Source organism: Puntigrus tetrazona, chromosome 22 (assembly GCF_018831695.1).
Source record: "Puntigrus tetrazona isolate hp1 chromosome 22, ASM1883169v1, whole genome shotgun sequence".
NCBI classification, from domain to species: domain Eukaryota; kingdom Metazoa; phylum Chordata; class Actinopteri; order Cypriniformes; family Cyprinidae; genus Puntigrus; species Puntigrus tetrazona.
Genome location: NC_056720.1, coordinates 14,925,150 through 14,943,672, shown reverse-complemented (window position 1 = coordinate 14,943,672; position 18,523 = coordinate 14,925,150). Strand labels below are relative to the sequence as shown.

The 18,523-nt window shown below is 37.4% G+C and overlaps 2 protein-coding genes across 4 annotated transcripts in view; both read right to left on the bottom strand.

Annotated features, from left to right (window-relative positions):
- lmcd1 (LIM and cysteine-rich domains 1) overlaps positions 1–6,381 on the bottom strand; it is a 28,296-nt gene extending 21,915 nt beyond the window's left edge. The window contains exons 1-2 of the mRNA XM_043223537.1: positions 6,238–6,381; positions 4,504–4,577 (exon numbers count right to left, since the gene is read on the bottom strand). Of these exons, the coding sequence (XP_043079472.1) occupies positions 4,504–4,577; positions 6,238–6,264 (101 nt within the window). The 5' untranslated portion in view covers positions 6,265–6,381. The remainder of the gene's footprint in view (positions 1–4,503; positions 4,578–6,237) is intronic.
- A 356-nt stretch (positions 6,382–6,737) lies between these two features.
- Positions 6,738–15,173, bottom strand: gmppb (GDP-mannose pyrophosphorylase B). Of its 3 annotated transcripts, none has more exons than XM_043223792.1 (10): positions 14,949–15,173; positions 14,164–14,360; positions 13,992–14,072; positions 13,862–13,910; positions 13,158–13,300; positions 12,904–13,062; positions 12,137–12,215; positions 10,387–10,514; positions 8,189–8,407; positions 6,738–7,463 (listed from the first exon to the last, which is right to left on the bottom strand). In XM_043223792.1, exons 2-10 carry the CDS (start codon positions 14,290–14,292, stop codon positions 7,332–7,334), a joined length of 1,119 nt encoding a protein of 372 aa, XP_043079727.1. In that variant the 5' UTR covers positions 14,293–14,360; positions 14,949–15,173; the 3' UTR covers positions 6,738–7,331. The 3 variants fall into 3 exon arrangements, with proteins under 3 accessions (XP_043079727.1, XP_043079729.1, XP_043079728.1); XM_043223794.1 differs by having other exon boundaries at positions 8,229–8,407; XM_043223793.1 differs by having other exon boundaries at positions 8,225–8,407; positions 14,949–15,171.
- Between the last annotated feature and the right edge of the window lie 3,350 nt (positions 15,174–18,523).

Below are 18,523 nucleotides of genomic sequence, written 5' to 3'. Positions count from 1 at the left end.
GTTTATTAGGCATTGTACCAGCCACATTTCAGCCTCTTGCAACAAATTAAATAATTTAATAAATAAATAGTACTTTTAAACTACTGAAATAAGTAATTACCTTACATCAAACTTTCCCAAACTATTTTGTATATAGCTAAAAATTAAATGTATTTTTATTAACTTTATACTCTAAAATAGTTCTGGCCTGAGCTCAAGCTGCCGAACTGACCCGTGCATTACTGTCTGTTAGAGGGGTCCCCATCAGCTGGTCAGGTAGCACAACGAGTTGTTGTAGAACGTTTCCTGCAAGCCCTTCCGTGGACCCATCAACAGGCATGAACCACCATTGAATACCACCATGGAGCTTGTTGAAATCATGGAGCTGGCGGACAGCGGGAGCCTGAGGAGCAAGTGCAGCCGTTTCCTCGGAGGGTGGTCCAGGAGCGAGGTCAAGGAGCGAAGCGTGCCGGAGGGTACCCAGCGAAAAGTACACAGGCCGGCGGTTCGCTCTGCGACCGAAGAAATCTTGTGTGGACATGGCTGGCAGGGTACATCGTCCACCAGAAGCCTCCCCTTGGAGCACCAGAGATAAATGGAGAGTCCTTTTGAGTCCTTCTGGATTCCTCCTCGCCCTGAGGGCAAAGTGTTCATCTCCATAATCACTTTAACGCGTCCACCTGGCCTGTGGAAGTGGGCATGGTGAAAGACGTGCCGGTATCAGTGCCGCTCGAACGAGACTGGCCCAGGTTCAGCCGCCTGCTAGCCACTGCCTCACTCATTCGCCAAGGCCCAAAAAGAGGACAACTGGTTAAAAAATTGCTGGCCTCAAGTCCGCATCATTGAAGGCCAGGAAGTGCGGCAGCAAGTGACCTGGGGGTCGCCAACACGTGTCAGAGGATCCGTGGCTGCTTCCACAGGCCCGGCCTGGAGGCCGTGGTTAAACGGTTCTGTCAAGCCTGCCCTACGTGTCAGCTCACAACTCCGCGGACTCCTTCCCCCAGCTCGCTGATTCCGCTACCCATCATAGAGGTGCCCTTCGAGCATCGGGATAAACCACTTAGGACATGTCATTGTCGATTATGCTACTCATTACTCTGAAGCAGTTCATCTGAGGAAGGTAACTGCCAAGACCATTGCCAGGGAGCTCTTCCTCTTCTTCAGTTGGGTGGGCATCCTTGACTGACCAGGGTACCCCTTTCATGTCCCGGCCAATGGCTGACCTCTGCCAGCTGCTGAAGGTGAAGCAGTTGAGGACAATGGCGTACCACCCTCAGACTGACGGACTCATAGAGCTGTTTAACCAGACACACAAGCCGATGCTCCATCATGTGGTGGCAGAAGACAGGCAGGATTGGGATTTGATGCTTCCCTACGTACTCTTCGAGATCCGGGAAGTCCCCCAGGCTTCACCGTCTTCGAGCTCCTCTTTGGCCAGCAGTCGTCTAGGGAAGAGTGGGAATAGCAGGCGGCAGAAAGAAAATGAGAGAGCGAATCGACCGGGTCATGCGATTAGTCCGGGAACACATGAAAGGTTCAACAAGCACAACAACGCCACTACAACCAAGCAGCCCAAACCACAGGAATTCCAGCCTGGAGACAAGGTGATAGTCCTCATTCCTACCGCCACCTGCAAGTTTCTGGCGACCTGGCAAGGCCCTTACACCCCCTCACATACTGACTGCATCAACCTGGCTGATGACGCCCCAACCAGTTTTACCACATAAACCTGCTAAAGAGATAGAGAGGAAGTAGGATCAGCTCATTGCGCTTGCGTCCAACAATCTCGTGGTTGTTGACGTCAGTCAGTTCTTGGATGTGTTCTCGCCTCGCTCATGTTATCGAGCATCCGGATGGCCAAAGGAGTCCGGCAGCGGCACTACCGTGAGGCTCGTCAACAGGCTATTGAAGCGGAGGTACAACAGATGCTCAAGTTATGGTTGATCGAATCGTCCCATTGCCCCTAGTCCAGCCCCACCGTGATGGTCCCCAAACCTGAAGGCACCCTCCGCTTTCGCAATGATGGACTGACTGGAAAGGGCCGGGAACATTTCGACCTTCGATCGGTCGCAGCTGCTCCTCATTTCCTCTGGCGTGCCTCGTGGTTCTTTATAGCCAGAGGGAAATGAGGAGCAGCTGCGACCGATTGAAGGTCGAAATGAGCATGAACTCCCAACAAGCTGACAGTCTTCTCTTGTGTTTCCTAGACAGCAGCATGTGACTGATCAGCCACCACCTCACAGCACGGACCCACTGCACCACGAGGACAAGAAAAGATTGGAGACCACCTGCAGCACTGGAGAACACCTACCAGCACCCAAATTATTTTTTGTTGTTTAATAAATCCAACCTCCGGGGTATTTATTTGAGCTCTCCTTGCCATGTGTTTCTTCACCCCACCACAATACACATAATAAATATCCAAAGCAGTATGCACATATTGTTCCTTTTCAATCTAAAAAGATAACAGATGAAAACTATTTAACTGAAACATTGGAACTAAAATCTCCTCAAATTTTAACTTAAATTAAAGGACAAACTGATAAAACGTTTTTTTTACACATTATGAGAGTATAAATTATACACTTTTTGAGATCTACTTTAAATCTGGGAACAGTTTTACTTAATTATTGCAAACTTGCATATATACAGGGGTTGGACAATGATATAAACACTGGCCAATTTAGTGTCGGAGGTTTCATTTCAAATTTGACCAACCTGGGGCCAGTCTTCATTGACTGAACATTTCACCAGCAAAAGCAGAGTGTGAAGGTTTAATTAGCAGAGTAATAACACAGGTTTGCTTAAAATATTGCAATGCACACAACATTATGGGTGATTTATCAGAGTTCTAAAGAGGACAAATTGTTGGTGCATGTCTTGCTGGCGCATCTGTGACCCAGACAGCAAGTCTTTGTAATGTATCAAGAGCCACGGTATCCAGGGTAATGCGAACAAGAAGGACAAACTACATCCAACAGGAGTAACTGTTGACGCAAGAGGAAGCTGTTTGAAAGGGTTGTCCGGATGCTAACCCAGATTGTATCCAGAAAACATAAAACCACAGCTGCCTAACTCACAGTAGAATTAAATGAGCTGCTATAACCAAACCTTTGGTTACTTGTGCCAATGCCAAACGTTGGTTTCAATGGTGCCAGCAGCAAAAACCTTGGGCTGTGGACAATGTGAACATGTATTGTTCTCTGGTGAGTCCACCTTCACTGTCTTTCCCACATCTGAGAGAGTTATGGTGTGGAGAAGCCACAAAGAAGCATACAACCGAGACTGTTGCATGCCCAGAGTCAAGCATGGGGGTGGATCAGTGATGGTTTGGGCTGCAATATCATGGCATTCCCTAGGCCCAGTACTTGTGCTAGATGGGTGCATCACTGCCATGGACTACCGAATTTGGCCACTGTGCAGGCCACTGTCATTTCCAAGATGACTTGATGCTACCAGGCGTTTCAGTTTCACTGTCCAAACCTTGTAGTTCTGTGTTACTTTGTATATGTCACGGTGTAGTTGCAGGAAGAAGCACTCAACTCTTTAATCACTCTTTAATCTCTTTAAGCACTCTTTAATCTTCCACAAAAGAGTAAATACTAATAATACAGAAAGGCAGGCAGGTAGGCAGACTGGAACCACACGCATACATAGACAAGACCGGACCTTTTAACAATGGAACAAACAGGAACTTATATAAGACAAAGTAAAATTAACTGATTTTACATAATTAACTGGACACACCTGAACACAATGACACAATTAACTGAGAACAGAACGTAAAAAGTCCTAGCAAGTAACAGTATGTTCAGTATTATTATTGGTAGTATGAATGTTTTTTTGATTACTATTTGTTTTTTGTTTTTTTTGTTTTTGTTTTTTTTCACGTCTGAGGTAGGTTTCCCACATAGGCTATTATGCTGGTTTTGAATGATTACATGTGGGTTTTCATTTTAATAAATTAAGTGAATTGTATTTTGTGTACGCCTATCTGCCTATTCTGTCTGTTTTCTAAATTTACACCAGCACTGTAGGTGATGATGTGCAAATCCTTGTTTTCTATTGTTGCGTACATTGCTATTTTCTCATGTAAAAATAACCTCTCTGAGTCCTCTCAAGCTTCCATTCTATTCTATTGCTGTGTAAATGTATTTTCATTACTCATAATTCTTAGAATATTAATAAGATTTATATGTTCATTGACTCATGATGACACACATGATGGTGTTTATACAGCAGAATAATTACACACCTAAACAAAGTGTCTCTGCTTCATAGTCAGTATGTTAATGGTAAACATTCCTGCTTTTACAGGCCCAATGAACTGGGCCTTGACTCATTATGCAGTAAAATAGATTTGTTTTCCAAAATTACAGTAATTAATAAGGCAAACAGCTTGTGGTGCCTGTGGTATGAACATACAGTAAATCCAATACTCCACATACACAATCAGAGAAAGGAAACAGGCGTGGAAGCCTTTTCCTCTCTCTTTTCATGTCTGTAGTCAAGAAAATAAATTACCTCCAGGAATGTGGCTGGAATCCAGAGCAGATCCCTTTACATGTCAGACATGCTGCGCCCTTCCCCGCCAACATCTGGAAAAAGAGAGGTAGAGGAGCAGAGCAAATGACTTTACTCAGTGGACAGACATCTTATGAAACACAAAGATTCATTCAAACTCTGAAACTAAACTTCTGAATGATAAACAGCTTGTTTAAAACACACTCCCTTTTCTAAGTCACAGAGTGGATTTATTTTCAAAATGTCGCCAAAATATTTACACAAAGAAAAAAGGCTGAACTATTATTCCCGCTGTAGTATTGTTGCTGCTGCCATGTTATGGAGATGCATTGTAAAAAATTACTTTGTGCTTCCAAATGAGGACACAACTAGAAATCAGTGTATTTAAATCATTGTATTTACAGCACTGTTCCAGAACAGTTCAAACTAACAGAATATCGATCAGTGACGTTTGCCATTTGAAGATCAAAATGGAGCACTGCAGTCACTAATACCCAATACTCTCTCATACAGTTTGATGTCTTGTTGATGTATTTCTCAAATAAATGTTTTAGACATTAACATGTCATAACAGAAATCCTTTTCATTCAGTAATTCATGTCCTGCATGTCAGCGTTTCTTTGTACGTACAGGAATAGTTTAACATAACCTTGTACTATTAAAATATTAATAAAATGTTGTGCACAGTTTTATGTTTTTATTCAGAAATAAATATTATATATATATATATATATATATATATATATATATATATATATATATATATATATATATATATATATAAAAAATATTAGGTTTACAAATAAAGCTTTTACTGCTTACTGTTAAAAACAGATGGGAGTAAATAAATATAAAACACATCACAGCTTTTTTATATATATATATATATATATATATATATATATATATATATATATATATATATATATATATATATTTTAGAGAGAGAGAGAGAGGTCTTTTATTTTACCTTTATCTCAAACTTGGCACTATCAAGTGTGGGTTATGATTCAGTTTCCGAGTTTATATTGGACCTCAACTCTATGGCCTGCCAGCAGTCTGTTTTAGCAAAAAGGCCGTGTTTTGGGGCAAGTGAATTCCCAAACTATGTGTAAATGAAATCTTATGTAAATCTGACAATGTATGTGCACTTCTTTCATTTTATGGCTGTACAGGAAAAACGCACGCACATACAAAGTCCCCAGTGTGTAGTACTGTTAGTAATTAGTATTAATAATTAGTACTGTTCGTTTACGAACAAAAAGCTAAGTTTTAAATGTGCGGTACACAACATTTGTGAACTCAATTCGGAAAATAAACACATTTTGTAACGGCGCATTTACGACTCGAGTTAAATTATTTCTGTGAGAAAGGCTTTTCATATTTTCGCTTTGTGTCTAGTGTTAATGCTCTGATTATGACTGTTCTTTCGCGCAGGAATGAGACATTACATCACTTTCAGTGCGAGATTAGACAAAAGCAACAACGCTGTGTCTAAAAAGTTACTTAGTATATTAGAGTAGTTGCATTGGTATGAAAATCAGCACTCCTGTGATTACAAGAGGTGTGCTGATTTTTTAACAAAACTTGTGCTTTCGTGAAATGGCCAAATTGTACTTTTTCAAACAAAAAGTACTTTTTTTCCCACAGTCTACGTGTTAAAACGCATGCAGTGTTCTGTATAATTGAAAAGAAGAGAGTTGATATAATTTCTGATACAGTAGAATAACGTACCTTCTGTCCGCTCACGAGCATATCCATTGTGAATCAGACAGGAGGGTCTGATCACGATCGCTCTCTATAGATGATTCAGTTTGGTGCGGAGCTCCGAGTGCGTTTCTCTGCCTGACTCAGTGCTTAAAACTACCAACAACGACGGGAATGAGACATTACATCACTCGTGAATCTGAGATTAACATACTTCATACTTCAGTCTCACATTTCACAGTTTCATCCAAACGCAGCATTTAACTATATGAAGCAGGGGGCGTCGACATGCAAACCCATTCAGCAGTCTACAGACAAAAAAACAAACAAACCCCCCCACTGTAGTAAATATATCAAAAATATCTTCATGAATCATTATCTTTGCATAATATCCTATTCCTAATATTTTGGCTATTGCTTCAAATACACTACATAAGACAATCCAGGGACACAATTATGTATAAACATGATTGATGTTCTTTAAAATATAAAGACATTATATATAGAAAAGACATCGAGACCGAAAATCCTCATTTGTGTACTTGAATGTATTTTTTTCCTTCTTTTGTTCATCTGCACAGGAAGTAACCATGACATTTCTGCATGACCTTGAGCGATGAATAAAAAAAACGGCTTGCATAATTTAGCACAACACTACAAGTTTTAGGTGTGAACAGTCTTTACAGTGATCAGCCATTGCATCATCTGATACATAAACATACTTCTCATTCTTTCTACAGGCACCAAGTTTTATCCTGAAAGAATTACATGTCTCTGTTTATAAACAGAAAAACAATGAAAAGGATACAAACTAGACAGCCTATTAGTGTCTCAAAATCAACAAAATGCACAAAAGCAAGGTGAGTCCTGGTCTAATTGTTAGTAATAGGGAACACAATGCAGACAGGGAAATAAAAGCAGCACTTGACAGGTCAGAAATGTCAGCTGGAGATCATCTATTACAGATGTGATTTTATTTCTTGGGGCAGCACTTTCAAAAACACCAGTCAGTGACTGCATACTTCCAATTCTTCACAAATAACACTCATCAAGCACAGTTGATTCTCCTGTCATCCAGTGGTTGCATACTTGGGCACTTCGTGAGGGGCATGAAGGGTCCTTCACATGATGATTCGCGGCTCAGGAACAGAGTCTGTGATAGATTTATGCGGCAGGACATTGGCACCGTTGATGTAGAGTTCATCGTTCACGATTACATCTTCACCCAGAACCGTAACATTCTCCATCCGCACCTGACAAACACAATCATTGTCATACAAATCACACAGAATCCAGCACAGAAGTAGCCCATTCACACACTACAACTCATCCAAGTATTTGATTTAATTTCAGCATTCACAATGCTTTATAAGAAGTGGTAGTAAAAAAAAGAAATATATTTAAAACACATCTATTTCATACTGTATGTTACATCCAAAATAAAACTTTTCATTTAAAAGAAACGTGTGCATGCTGTGTATTTTTTATATGTAAATATACATTTAAAATATAATCATAACATATTTTTCGTAAATATATGCATGTATGTGTGTTTATATATACCCACATATGGGAATTCTATGGTCAGATGAAACAAAAAATTAAAAAATACCCACCAGATGGGTTTAATGTCACACCAGAGGAGTTTTGCTAAGATTAAGAGTTGCCTTTATACAGATCAGTCAGGTCCTTCTCCACTGACACAGTAATTTCTTTTTAACCCTCCCTCATACACAGAGGCATTGTCATGTTAGAATACAAAAGGGGCTGGTTCAAACTGTTGCTATAAAATTAGAAGCACACAATTCCCTAGAATATCATAATATGCTTTAACACTAATTATTACACTAACACTCAGGGATATCACTAAAGCAGTCAAACCTGTTCATTAGAAGGGGGTGACCCAATACCTTTGGCAATATAGTGTAATAACTACTTTGTTTCTTGGTTTAAAATTATTCATAAAAAAAACTCATACATGAAAAGGTAGTGCTCTTTGGACAATGAAGCTCACCCACTGCCCCACTGATGAGCTCCATCCCACAATGCAGGACTCCAGCCATGAATGGGAGCGTATGTGCGCCCCCTTCAGGATGGTACAGCGCTTTACTCTCACACCATCCTCCAGAACCACTCCGGCCCCGATTGTCACATTGGGCCCGATGGTACAGTTTTCACCAATCACTGCCGTTGAGTCCTGGATGGGGTTACAGTATGTCATATACTTTTAGTACATACAAAACATTCTGTTTACAACATGCTGGTAGGCACGTTATATGTTGACAGGAAAAAAAGCATGTTTCATGTTTAATGTGCATTACAGAAAATGTAAAGTGTCTTTAAACATTATCCATTATTTAGTCACTCCAATTTTCTTAGGCATGTTTTGTTAATTCATAGGGTCTCAGACATGTATTGTGCCTAATTATGGATCTCCACTATGAACATGTTTTAATAATAAGTTTTGTTTTGAATTCCTACTCAGAGCCAATTACTTATTTATTAATGTGATCATAAACTTTCCATACTTCTGAAAGGCTTATACTGTACCAGACACTGTTTTCTAAGAATTTATTCTGATTTGCAATGTTATGTTAATGCAATTTTAACACACAGTTGCTTAGATTCTTGTCTTTCCCAATTCAAGTAAATCAACACTTTACTTGCTGAGAATAGTTCTTACAAATATGGCTGTCAGATGAGCCCACTTGCTTTAAATGGCTGCTATAAAACTTTACAAAAAAGTAAATTATAGGATAAATTCATTACAGACTTCATTTCAAATGTTTATTTCTCTTAATTGTAATGATTATAACTGACAACTTCCCTAATTCAGTATCTCAGAAAATTAAAATATTACTTATTAATATTACTATGACCAACACAGATATTTTAAAAATCTTGGCCAAATGAAAAAGTACGAACATGAAAAGTATGAGCATGTACAGCACTCAATACTTAGTTGGGGCTCCTTTTGCCTGAATTACTGCAGCAATAGGCATGGCATGGAGTTGATCAGTCTGTGGCACTGCTCAGGTGTTAGGATAATAACCTTCTGTATTGTTGGGTCTTGCATCTTCCTCTTCACAATACGTTAAAGTCAGGCAAGTTTGCTGGTCAATTAAGAACAGGGTCTGAAACTAGGTACTGGTAGCTTTGGCACTGTGTGCAGGTGCCAAGTCCTGTTGGAAAATAAATTTGCATCTCCATAAAATTGGTCAGCAGCAAGAAGCATGAAGTGCTCTAAAACTTCCAGGTATATGGCTGCATTGGTCCTTAGAAAACACAGTGGACCAAAACCAGCAGATGACATGGCACCCCAAACCATCCATGACTGTGGAAACTTTACACTGGACCTCAAGCAATGTAGATTCTGTGCCTTTCCTCTCTTCAGCAGTCCAGTCCTTTTTGTCTTTAGCCCAGACAAGATCCTTCTGACTGATCCTTCAAGAGTGGCTTGACACAAGGAATGCTACAGCTTAAACCCATGTCTTGCATCCACGTCTGTGCGTAGTGGTTCTTGAAGCACTGACTCCTGCTGCAGTCCACTCTTTGTGAATCTCCCCCACATTTTTGAATGGGTTTTGTTTCACTATTCTCTCCAGGGTGCCATTATCCATATTGCTTTTTTTCTACCACATCTTTTCCTTCCCTTCACCTCTCTATTAATGTGTTTGGACACAGAGCTCTGTGAACAGCCAGTCTCTTTTGCAATGACCTTTTGTGTCTTGCCCTCCTTGAGCAAGATGTCAATGGTCATCTTTTGGACAACTGTCAAATCAGCAGTCTTCCCCATGATTGTGTAGCCAACAGAATTAGACTGAGAGACCATTTAAAGGCCTTTGCATGTGTTTTTAGTTAATTAGCTAATTAGAGTGTGGCACCAGGTGTCTTCAATATTGAACCTTTTCACAATATTCACATTTTCTGAAATACTGAATTTGGGGTTTTCATTGGTTGTCAGTTTTAATCATCAAAATTAAAAGAAATAAACATTTGAAATATATCAGTCTGTGTGTAATGAATAAATATACAGGTTTCACTTTTTGAATGGAATTAGTGAAATAAATCAACTTTTTGATGATATTCTAATTATATGACCATGCCGGTATACAGGACAAAACAAGAAGTAAAAGGTAATGCATGTTAAAATAAGGAGTGGAAAATGTGTCTCACCACGAGAACATTTCCGAGGAAGCCTGGCCCGGTGCGGAGTCTCTCAGGGGCCTGCTGCCGGACAGACTGCAGGTACATGCACATGCCTGTCAGGAAGTCTTTGGGCTGGCCGATGTCCATCCAGAAACCTAAACACAGTTATCAAAGCAACTGTAACTGTTAGTTGTTTACCAATTTATGGTGCATATCATAAGTGGACGCTAAATGTGTCAAGAAGAGAGTGAATTCATGGTATCAGTTTGAATCTCTCTTGCACTGTTTTGCTGTTCACATTTGCCTGGCACTCGTTCAAGCAACGTTCAGAAAAACAAAAAAAAAAAGCATGTTAGTTGGAACAAAGAAATGTAATGAAATACAATTTTGGTCCAAAAAGCTTATTCAAGACAAAATAGATGCTTCAGTTTTCTATATACATATGCCCACCTAACCCATATAGCAAAATAAGCCCTTATTTGTATTATCTGTGCTTCTATAAAAGGCACTCATCAACAGCTTTGTGGAGTGGTGTGGAACTAATCACTTACAGCTAAATTGATAATTCTAGAATTGATAGAAGATAAGAAACAATTAGCCCCTGTCTGTATAAGTGTCTGTAGTGTGGAGATTGTGGACCCCAATATCGAGGGGGTCTACAATAGACCTAAAATGTTTAATATGTTTTATTGCCAGTTCTCTCTTTTATGTTGTTGTGTTGTGTCGGGGCACTGGTATGAAAGGGAGTGATTTACCTTCTAAATGATGTGCTTGTTGCATTGAGGAGTTAATTTAGTAAGAGACTGACTTGATTTTACGATTTAAAAGTCTGTTTCTCATTCGCTGATTGGATTGTTTTTGAAACTGGTGCTACTGATCTGGACAACCTCAGAAACTGTAACATCATATATACATTTCTGTGAGGATATGTGCATTCCTACCAGCATTCATTTAACCTATAACAATGACAAACCAGGGTTCACTGCCAAACTCAGACAGCTCATTCAGGTCAAAGAAAATGGAGTCTTAAACAGGCCAAAGACATCACTAATTGCACGGCTCTGTCCCCTAGCACTAAAGAGAATCAACAACTTGCAGATGATCTGAACAAATTTATTGCAAATTTTATTCATCCTTGAATCCGTCCTCTGCAATTCTAGAAGTATGATTCAGCTCAGCTACCAAATTTGACCTCAGAACCCTCCACACTCTCCAAAAACAGTAGTTATCCAGAGTGAACAACTCTAAGAAAATCACTCTGGACCCCTCACATCCAGCACACTACCTCTTTAAACTGTTGGCGTCCACCAGAATATCCAGACACAGAAACAGTTTTTTTCTCTTATGCAATCCAACTCATGAACACCCAACAACATACAGTACATTATTTATTTAACACACTTATGTACATTTCATATTTGCACACATCACATTTCATATTTGCACACATCATACCTGTACATTACTAGAGATGTTAATTTAAACTGTTTAACCATTAACCGACTGGTAAGTATTTTGATTGATTAGTTAAACTGTTAATATGAATTAATTTATTTCAGTAATTAATCTAATTAACCTATTTTAAAAGGTTTGTTGCATGGTTAACGGCAAGGTAAGCAATTTTTCAAAAATGATTTAGAAAACAGTCAGGTTCAAATAGCAAAAAAAAAAAAGTTAATTACTGAACACAAACTTTTAAATAGTAGTTTATACTTCTATTTTGAATAAACACTTTGAGTGATATAATGTGTCAGGTGAAAAATGTGTAAAATTTTACCTTGCAGCTCTAGAGCATAAAGGTGTCCCTCCTCTGCCATGACAGGAAATATTTCCTTCTCAATGGACGTGGGTCGCAACTGAGTGCAAAATACAGGAAAAGGTTAAAAATTTCAGCAAAATGGAAACAAGGTAAACGTGCTATAAGCAAATATTTATGGAATCACATAAAGATAACAGTCCTACTCCCTGATAGCACTCACATAACTGACCTGAGATACTGCCTCACATAACTCTGTCATAGCCCTAGTCTCTTTAAGCAGTACCTTAACAGGACATACTGATTTTTTGTAACTCACTTTGTAACTCACAAGTGGTATGAGAGCATTTACAAAAATCACTTTCCTCTCATATGGACCAGTTTGTCAGGCTTCTAATTATTTAGTGGATCTGAACTGAGGGAAACATTTTTCGTCATGATTGAAGCATTTGCTTAAAGTAATTTTATACTGTACAACAGTTAAAATGTAAGTCAAAGTCAATTATATTTTTATGTAAATCTAAATAAATGCAGTCCAATGAGAATTTCACACTTTTTTCACACTGAAGTTATTACATTTTAAGAAGAGAAATATACCCCAGTCACAATGCAAATAATGTATCATAGATTGCTTCCTGTAAGCAATATGTATTGATAACAGTTGAACAATTTATATTATTATATTATATTAAATATTATAATATACATAGAATATTTTAGATATTATTTATATGATTCCTATTAAATAGCAGTGTTGTTCGGAGATGTTGTTCGCTTCAAATCTTAACCTGGATTCTTCTCAGCATGGCAGGGCTAAAGATGTACATCCCAGCATTGATTTTGTTGGAAACAAACACTTGTGGCTTCTCCACAAAGCGGTGTATTCGTCCAGTGTCTCCTTCATACACAACCACACCATACTTAGATGGCTCTTCCACTTTTGTCACCTGAAACATCAGCCAGATAATTCCAGTAAGTTTGTAACAGAGTGAAATATTTTGTACAGAAATATATTGGCTTCCAAAGAAAGTGCGTTTCTTACGACAATAGTGCCCTCTCTGCCATGCTGCTGGTGAAACCTCAGCATATCGTTGAAGGGAAAATCGCAGATGACGTCACTGTTGAGAACGAAGAAAGGCTCTTCGTTATCGGTCAGAAACTCTCGTGCCAAAGCCAAAGGACCAGCTGAGAGAAAAATATCAGATTTAAAATCTATTTTAATATATTTTTGTTAAATAATATTTTAAAATTACATAAAAAAAAAAAAAAATGAACAGGAATGTTTTGCTACAACTTAATTCTTTTAGGTATGATCCAATTTCAACACTTATTTCAGTTTTCTGTTTTGGCTATATGGTTATAGAGAGACCAATTAATTTGAGTGCGTATAATTGTGTATGTTAATGATGTTTGTGAGTGTGTGTTTGTGTGGTGTCTGTTTTGCACTCTTGATGTTTTAAAGTGTAACCCCTTCCTTGCTGTCCATGCTTTACTGCATTGTAGTTGAATTAAAGCTTTATTTTTACATATTTCCTTTGTTTTAGTCACACCAGTTCATAGGTGTGTGTGTGTGTGTGTGTGTGTGTGTGTGTGTTACTCGATTTTGCATTAGTTTTTTTGTGTTTACATTCCAAATGTCATAAAAGTCACCAAGTTTATTACCATTCCCATTAAGCTGTGATGTTTTAAAATTCCTAACAGAACATTTTTCGGTCACTTTAAAACGATATGAAAAGGTTTACCTACCGGTGCCTAGAGGTTCCTTCTCATGTGAAAGGGAGATTTTTATTCCAAGCTGTGCAAATCACAAATAAGACTATGACTTTGATATTTACCACATAAAAACACAAAACCGCAATAAATGTAGCAATCATACCCTCTGCTCCTGAGCTCTCATCTCTCGCTCCAACAGCTCAGACATGTAGCTCACAGCCAAAATCACATGACGGACTCCAGCCTGACCACAGAGACATCAAACATGAACATTATAAGGCTGTAAATTAATGAGGAAAAGCACAAATGTACAGAAAGGTGTCTTCCTGAGCTACCTTGACCAGAGCTTCCACCTGATGCAACAGGATGGGCTTGTTGCAGAATTCAACCAGAGGTTTGGGCACAGTGAGCGTGAGTGGCCGTAATCTTGTGCCATAGCCGCCAACCAGAATCAGAGCCTTCATTGTGGGTCAGTGGAGCAGGATGCAGTGAGCGCAGACGGGCATCAGGTGTAATTATTTATATATAGTGCCTGAGAAATAAAACAAGAAACATCTAGAATAACCTTCACGATATGTGGGTTGTGTTTATAAAGGGTTTTAGACACTAGCGAGTATCACAATGGAAAATATCTGACACCTTTTTTATGTCCCATGAGAACACACCCATACTGCACACCTGTAATACCTGAAAATCATCTCTCTTGCAATGAACTGATATTTTATCTATTCAAGTCAAACGAACACATTCTAAAATGATATATGGACAAATCCTAAACAACACTATGAACTCCAACGTGTGTGTGTGTGTGTGTCTGTGTCTGTGTCTGTGTGTGTATATAAATTCTGATCCTAATGATAAATAATATTTTATTTTTGGAATTTATTTTTGTATTACCTTACGTAAGTATAAGCACGTATACGTAAAGTAATTTACAAGTATTTAATATTTAAAATACAAATACAATAGAGTTTAACCAATACAATATTTTTTTTTCATGTAACAACTATTATTATTATAATTAGTTATAGTAATACACACATATGGATATTTTATACACACTACTGTACTGTATATCAGTAAAACGGTACAATTTCATATGATTTAATGATAAACTCACCCAGTTAACGATTCACCTGCTGCACTGGATTGATCACTTCTTTCAAATGAATAACAAAACAAGGGCGATGGCTTTTAAAGTCAATTTCACAGATGAGCTCTATTCACTGTTTAAGTCGTTGTTTATATATGTCAAATTTACAAATATGTAATTTTCTCTAATGAAGACAGTTCAGTTCCGTACAGTGATGACGAGCCAGCGGGAGGGCGGGGCCACTAAAGCGTCATGGGTCAATGGACTGTACCACTATTGCGAGGATTCACCGGAGATTTGCCTTGCATTACTGAAGATAGTACATCTTAACAGCATATTTTACTATACCTAAGTGTATTTTAAAACTTCTTATTTTTTGACGTATCATTCCATGACGCTAATTATAAACAAAATAGTGTATTAACAGTTAACATCGGCTATAGTCTCTCCCCACTAAAATGGCACACGCGTCCTAATGGACCAATAATTTCATAACAACGTGGCGCGGAAGTGAATAAGAGCCGACTGAAAGTCAAGCAGCTTTATTTATATCTAAAATACATAAGTGCTGTATTTTAATAAATTGTTTTGATTTTTCATGGTTACATTATGTAACAATTATTACTAGCTGAATACTGTTTAATATTATCTTCTGTGTAATTCTTTAAGGAGAACAAAAGTAGAAATAACTTGAGCTGGATGATGACACTTCTTTCTTCTGCAGAGCTGCTTTAGAGCAGAAAATTAATCAGTTATGAAATGAAGAGGCATTGTATTACTGATTTTGTGTTCACGTTCAAAACACATAGAATTGGGCGACTTCCTCCAGTGCCCATCGGATGCCATGATTTTCAAGGACTCCATAAAGACATGTTTAATGCATTTATTCATAATTAAGAGCATAGTTTGGGCCTTTGAAATAATGTGTTTACAGCAGTAGACTTGTAGTTATGTTAAACACCAGTGATCAGAGCTTTATACAGAATGTGCTTTAAAATAAAACCCCTCTTTGTATAGACATAACACAAATGATTGTGTGTTAAAGCACATTTGGAACTTTGGAAATCTGACCTGGTGCAATAGATGCAACAAATGTACTTTGATATCTACCAGTTTCATTGCTGTTTAATAATTTTAGCAGGGTGGGCTGTTGATTTTATGACCTCTCTTGCTGTTGGCTTTATTTCATCTGAAGCTCATGCAACGCTACTGCTCAATCACAAACACAGGCCTCTGATGTGCTCAGAATTATCTGATTTGATTTGTACAGCTCTTAAAATATGTTTCTGCAATCACTATCTTAGTAAATCTTCCCCAGTTGTGGGGTACAGTGGCCTCTTTTAATAATATTATAATTTTATGCTATGATAAAAAAATTTGCTTATAAATTTACATGTATTTTTCCAAATGACAGATTCACTGATGCATCATTATTCTGCACATCATTATTCTCATTTTCCCAACATACAATTAACAATTTTCTGTTGTGATTAGTGCTATCTTTTGCTTTCTTTCTTTCAGGAAATGTATATTGCATTTGTTTTAGTGATGTTCATCAATATCAGGTCTTGGTTATTTTAAATCGACAAAATTAATCAGTTGTTCAGTTCTCTAGTACATAAGTTAATTGAGGTAAGTTAATTGATTTAAAAGCTTTATTTATTTTTTTGTCTTTTATTTTTGTACAGTACACAGAATTTCTGTCATCATAACTTTCTGAAAGTTTAGCATAGTAATGCACATGGCACACTCTGTATGTGTATGTCTTTGTTTGCTTTTAAATTGTTTTGATTGGTGTTTATTTTGGTTTTACAATTTTTGTAAAGCACAGTGTTTACTGTTGCTGTACAAGTGCTGTTAAATTATTAATTACGATAAATCCAGAGGCAGACATTACTGGTGTTTTGACTTGACTTTTCTAGTGTCTGTATTTTGTTTAGTGTTTTGCTTTAGAAAACTGTACTTCACAACATTCAAAAGTATAATATTTTTACTGCATTTAAGTTTGTACTGCACTTTTTTATTTTAAATATAATTTAATTCTTAATTACATTGTAAACATATTACTTTTTTACTTGTACTCAAGTAAAGGTAATTCAAAGATTTACTTGAGTACAAAAAGTAGTACAATTTAAATATATATATATATATATATATATATATATATATATATATATATATATATATATATATATATATATATATATGATTAAAATATATACAAGTAAAAATATATGCAAGTTTTTTTTTTACTTTGGACACAATTCATTGTTTGACAGCACTAAAATAAAATTGTGTGTTTGGTCTTGGGGAGGTGGAGGGTTTCTAAAGTGCACTGCTACCGCTACCAAGTATTTATATACTGAGAAGTTAGCTCATTGGCTGCTTATTTAAAAATAAACCAGCTGCACCATGTGAATATAGATGTCATTATGTTATGAAATGAGATTTACATATCTAGTGTTTCATGACAGAACTTTGTATTTAAACTTGTGGTTTGTTTGTTGTTGTTCTTACTGATTTATTCAGCCCAGTCTCATGAAAATATGTATAAATAACACACCAAATGAAAATTAAAACTTGTGGAATTTATATACAAAAAATGGACTTATATATGACATGCATGTTTTTGGCGTACATACAAAAGTAATTTTTTTTTGGCATACTATATTTTTTACACATATTCATGAGATTTGGCAGATTGATTTGATCAAATCAAAACAACAAAAAAATTTACAGAGACAACATTTCTTAAATAAACAATTTATAGCTCACATTCAAAGTTGTCATATTATTTTTTCTTAAAAAAATACCCATCCATGCAACAACAATAAAGATAAAAGGATACTTTTCTTTCTTTTTATGCCAAATCTGTCGATCCGTGTTCCTCTCTTATGCGTTGCCACAACTGAAAGGTTTAATCACTTTAATCAATGACGCCAACATTTTAGGAATTACATATCCTTACTGTTCTTAAACGTAACTCGAGTACATTGCTCATTTATTATGAGGAAACACATCACACATGTGGCATTTGTTCTACACACATTTCCCTTCAGCGGTTACAGAAATTATTGGATGACTTTGTTAAACAGTTGTTAAACAAACACTCCTGGGTATCCCAGTTATGGCTATTGACCAAAATCACACATCTAAATACAGACACATCCCTACGGCACAACTCCGCACAGATGCCATGTTTTATAATGTCGATTTATTATTGGACAAGACGAATGAATTAAGTTAATATATTTGCTCAACTGCTACGACAGGCAGATACGATGTCTGTTTCCCAGAGAATGGAGGAAGTGTCCATTTTTGAGTAAAAGGATGACACCATAGTGCAATAAATGCTTCATCTAGACAAGAGAACATGCTGAAGGTGTCATGATGAGGAGACAATCTCCACTCGACTGCTGACGAGACTCACAAGGACAAACCTAGGAACAAATTTTGCTACATTTGCTGATGGTGGGCAGAATATCACTGCGTACACTTTTAGAAAAATAGGTACAATCACTGCCACTGTGGCGATACACTTTCAAAAGGCACTAATATATACCATTCAGATAATTTGTACACTTTAGGTTACAAATCTGTAC

Coding starts and splice junctions, on each gene's coding strand:
- gmppb (XM_043223792.1), bottom strand. CDS start 14,292: ATGAAGGCTCTGATTCTGGTTGGCGGCTATGGCACAAGATTACGGCCA. Junction 14,073..14,163: donor AGGTGGAAGCTCTGGTCAAG/GTAGCTCAGGAA, acceptor CTCTGTGGTCAG/GCTGGAGTCCGTCATGTGAT. Junction 10,515..12,136: donor TTATGCTCTAGAGCTGCAAG/GTAAAATTTTAC, acceptor AACTGTGTTTAG/GTTTCTGGATGGACATCGGC.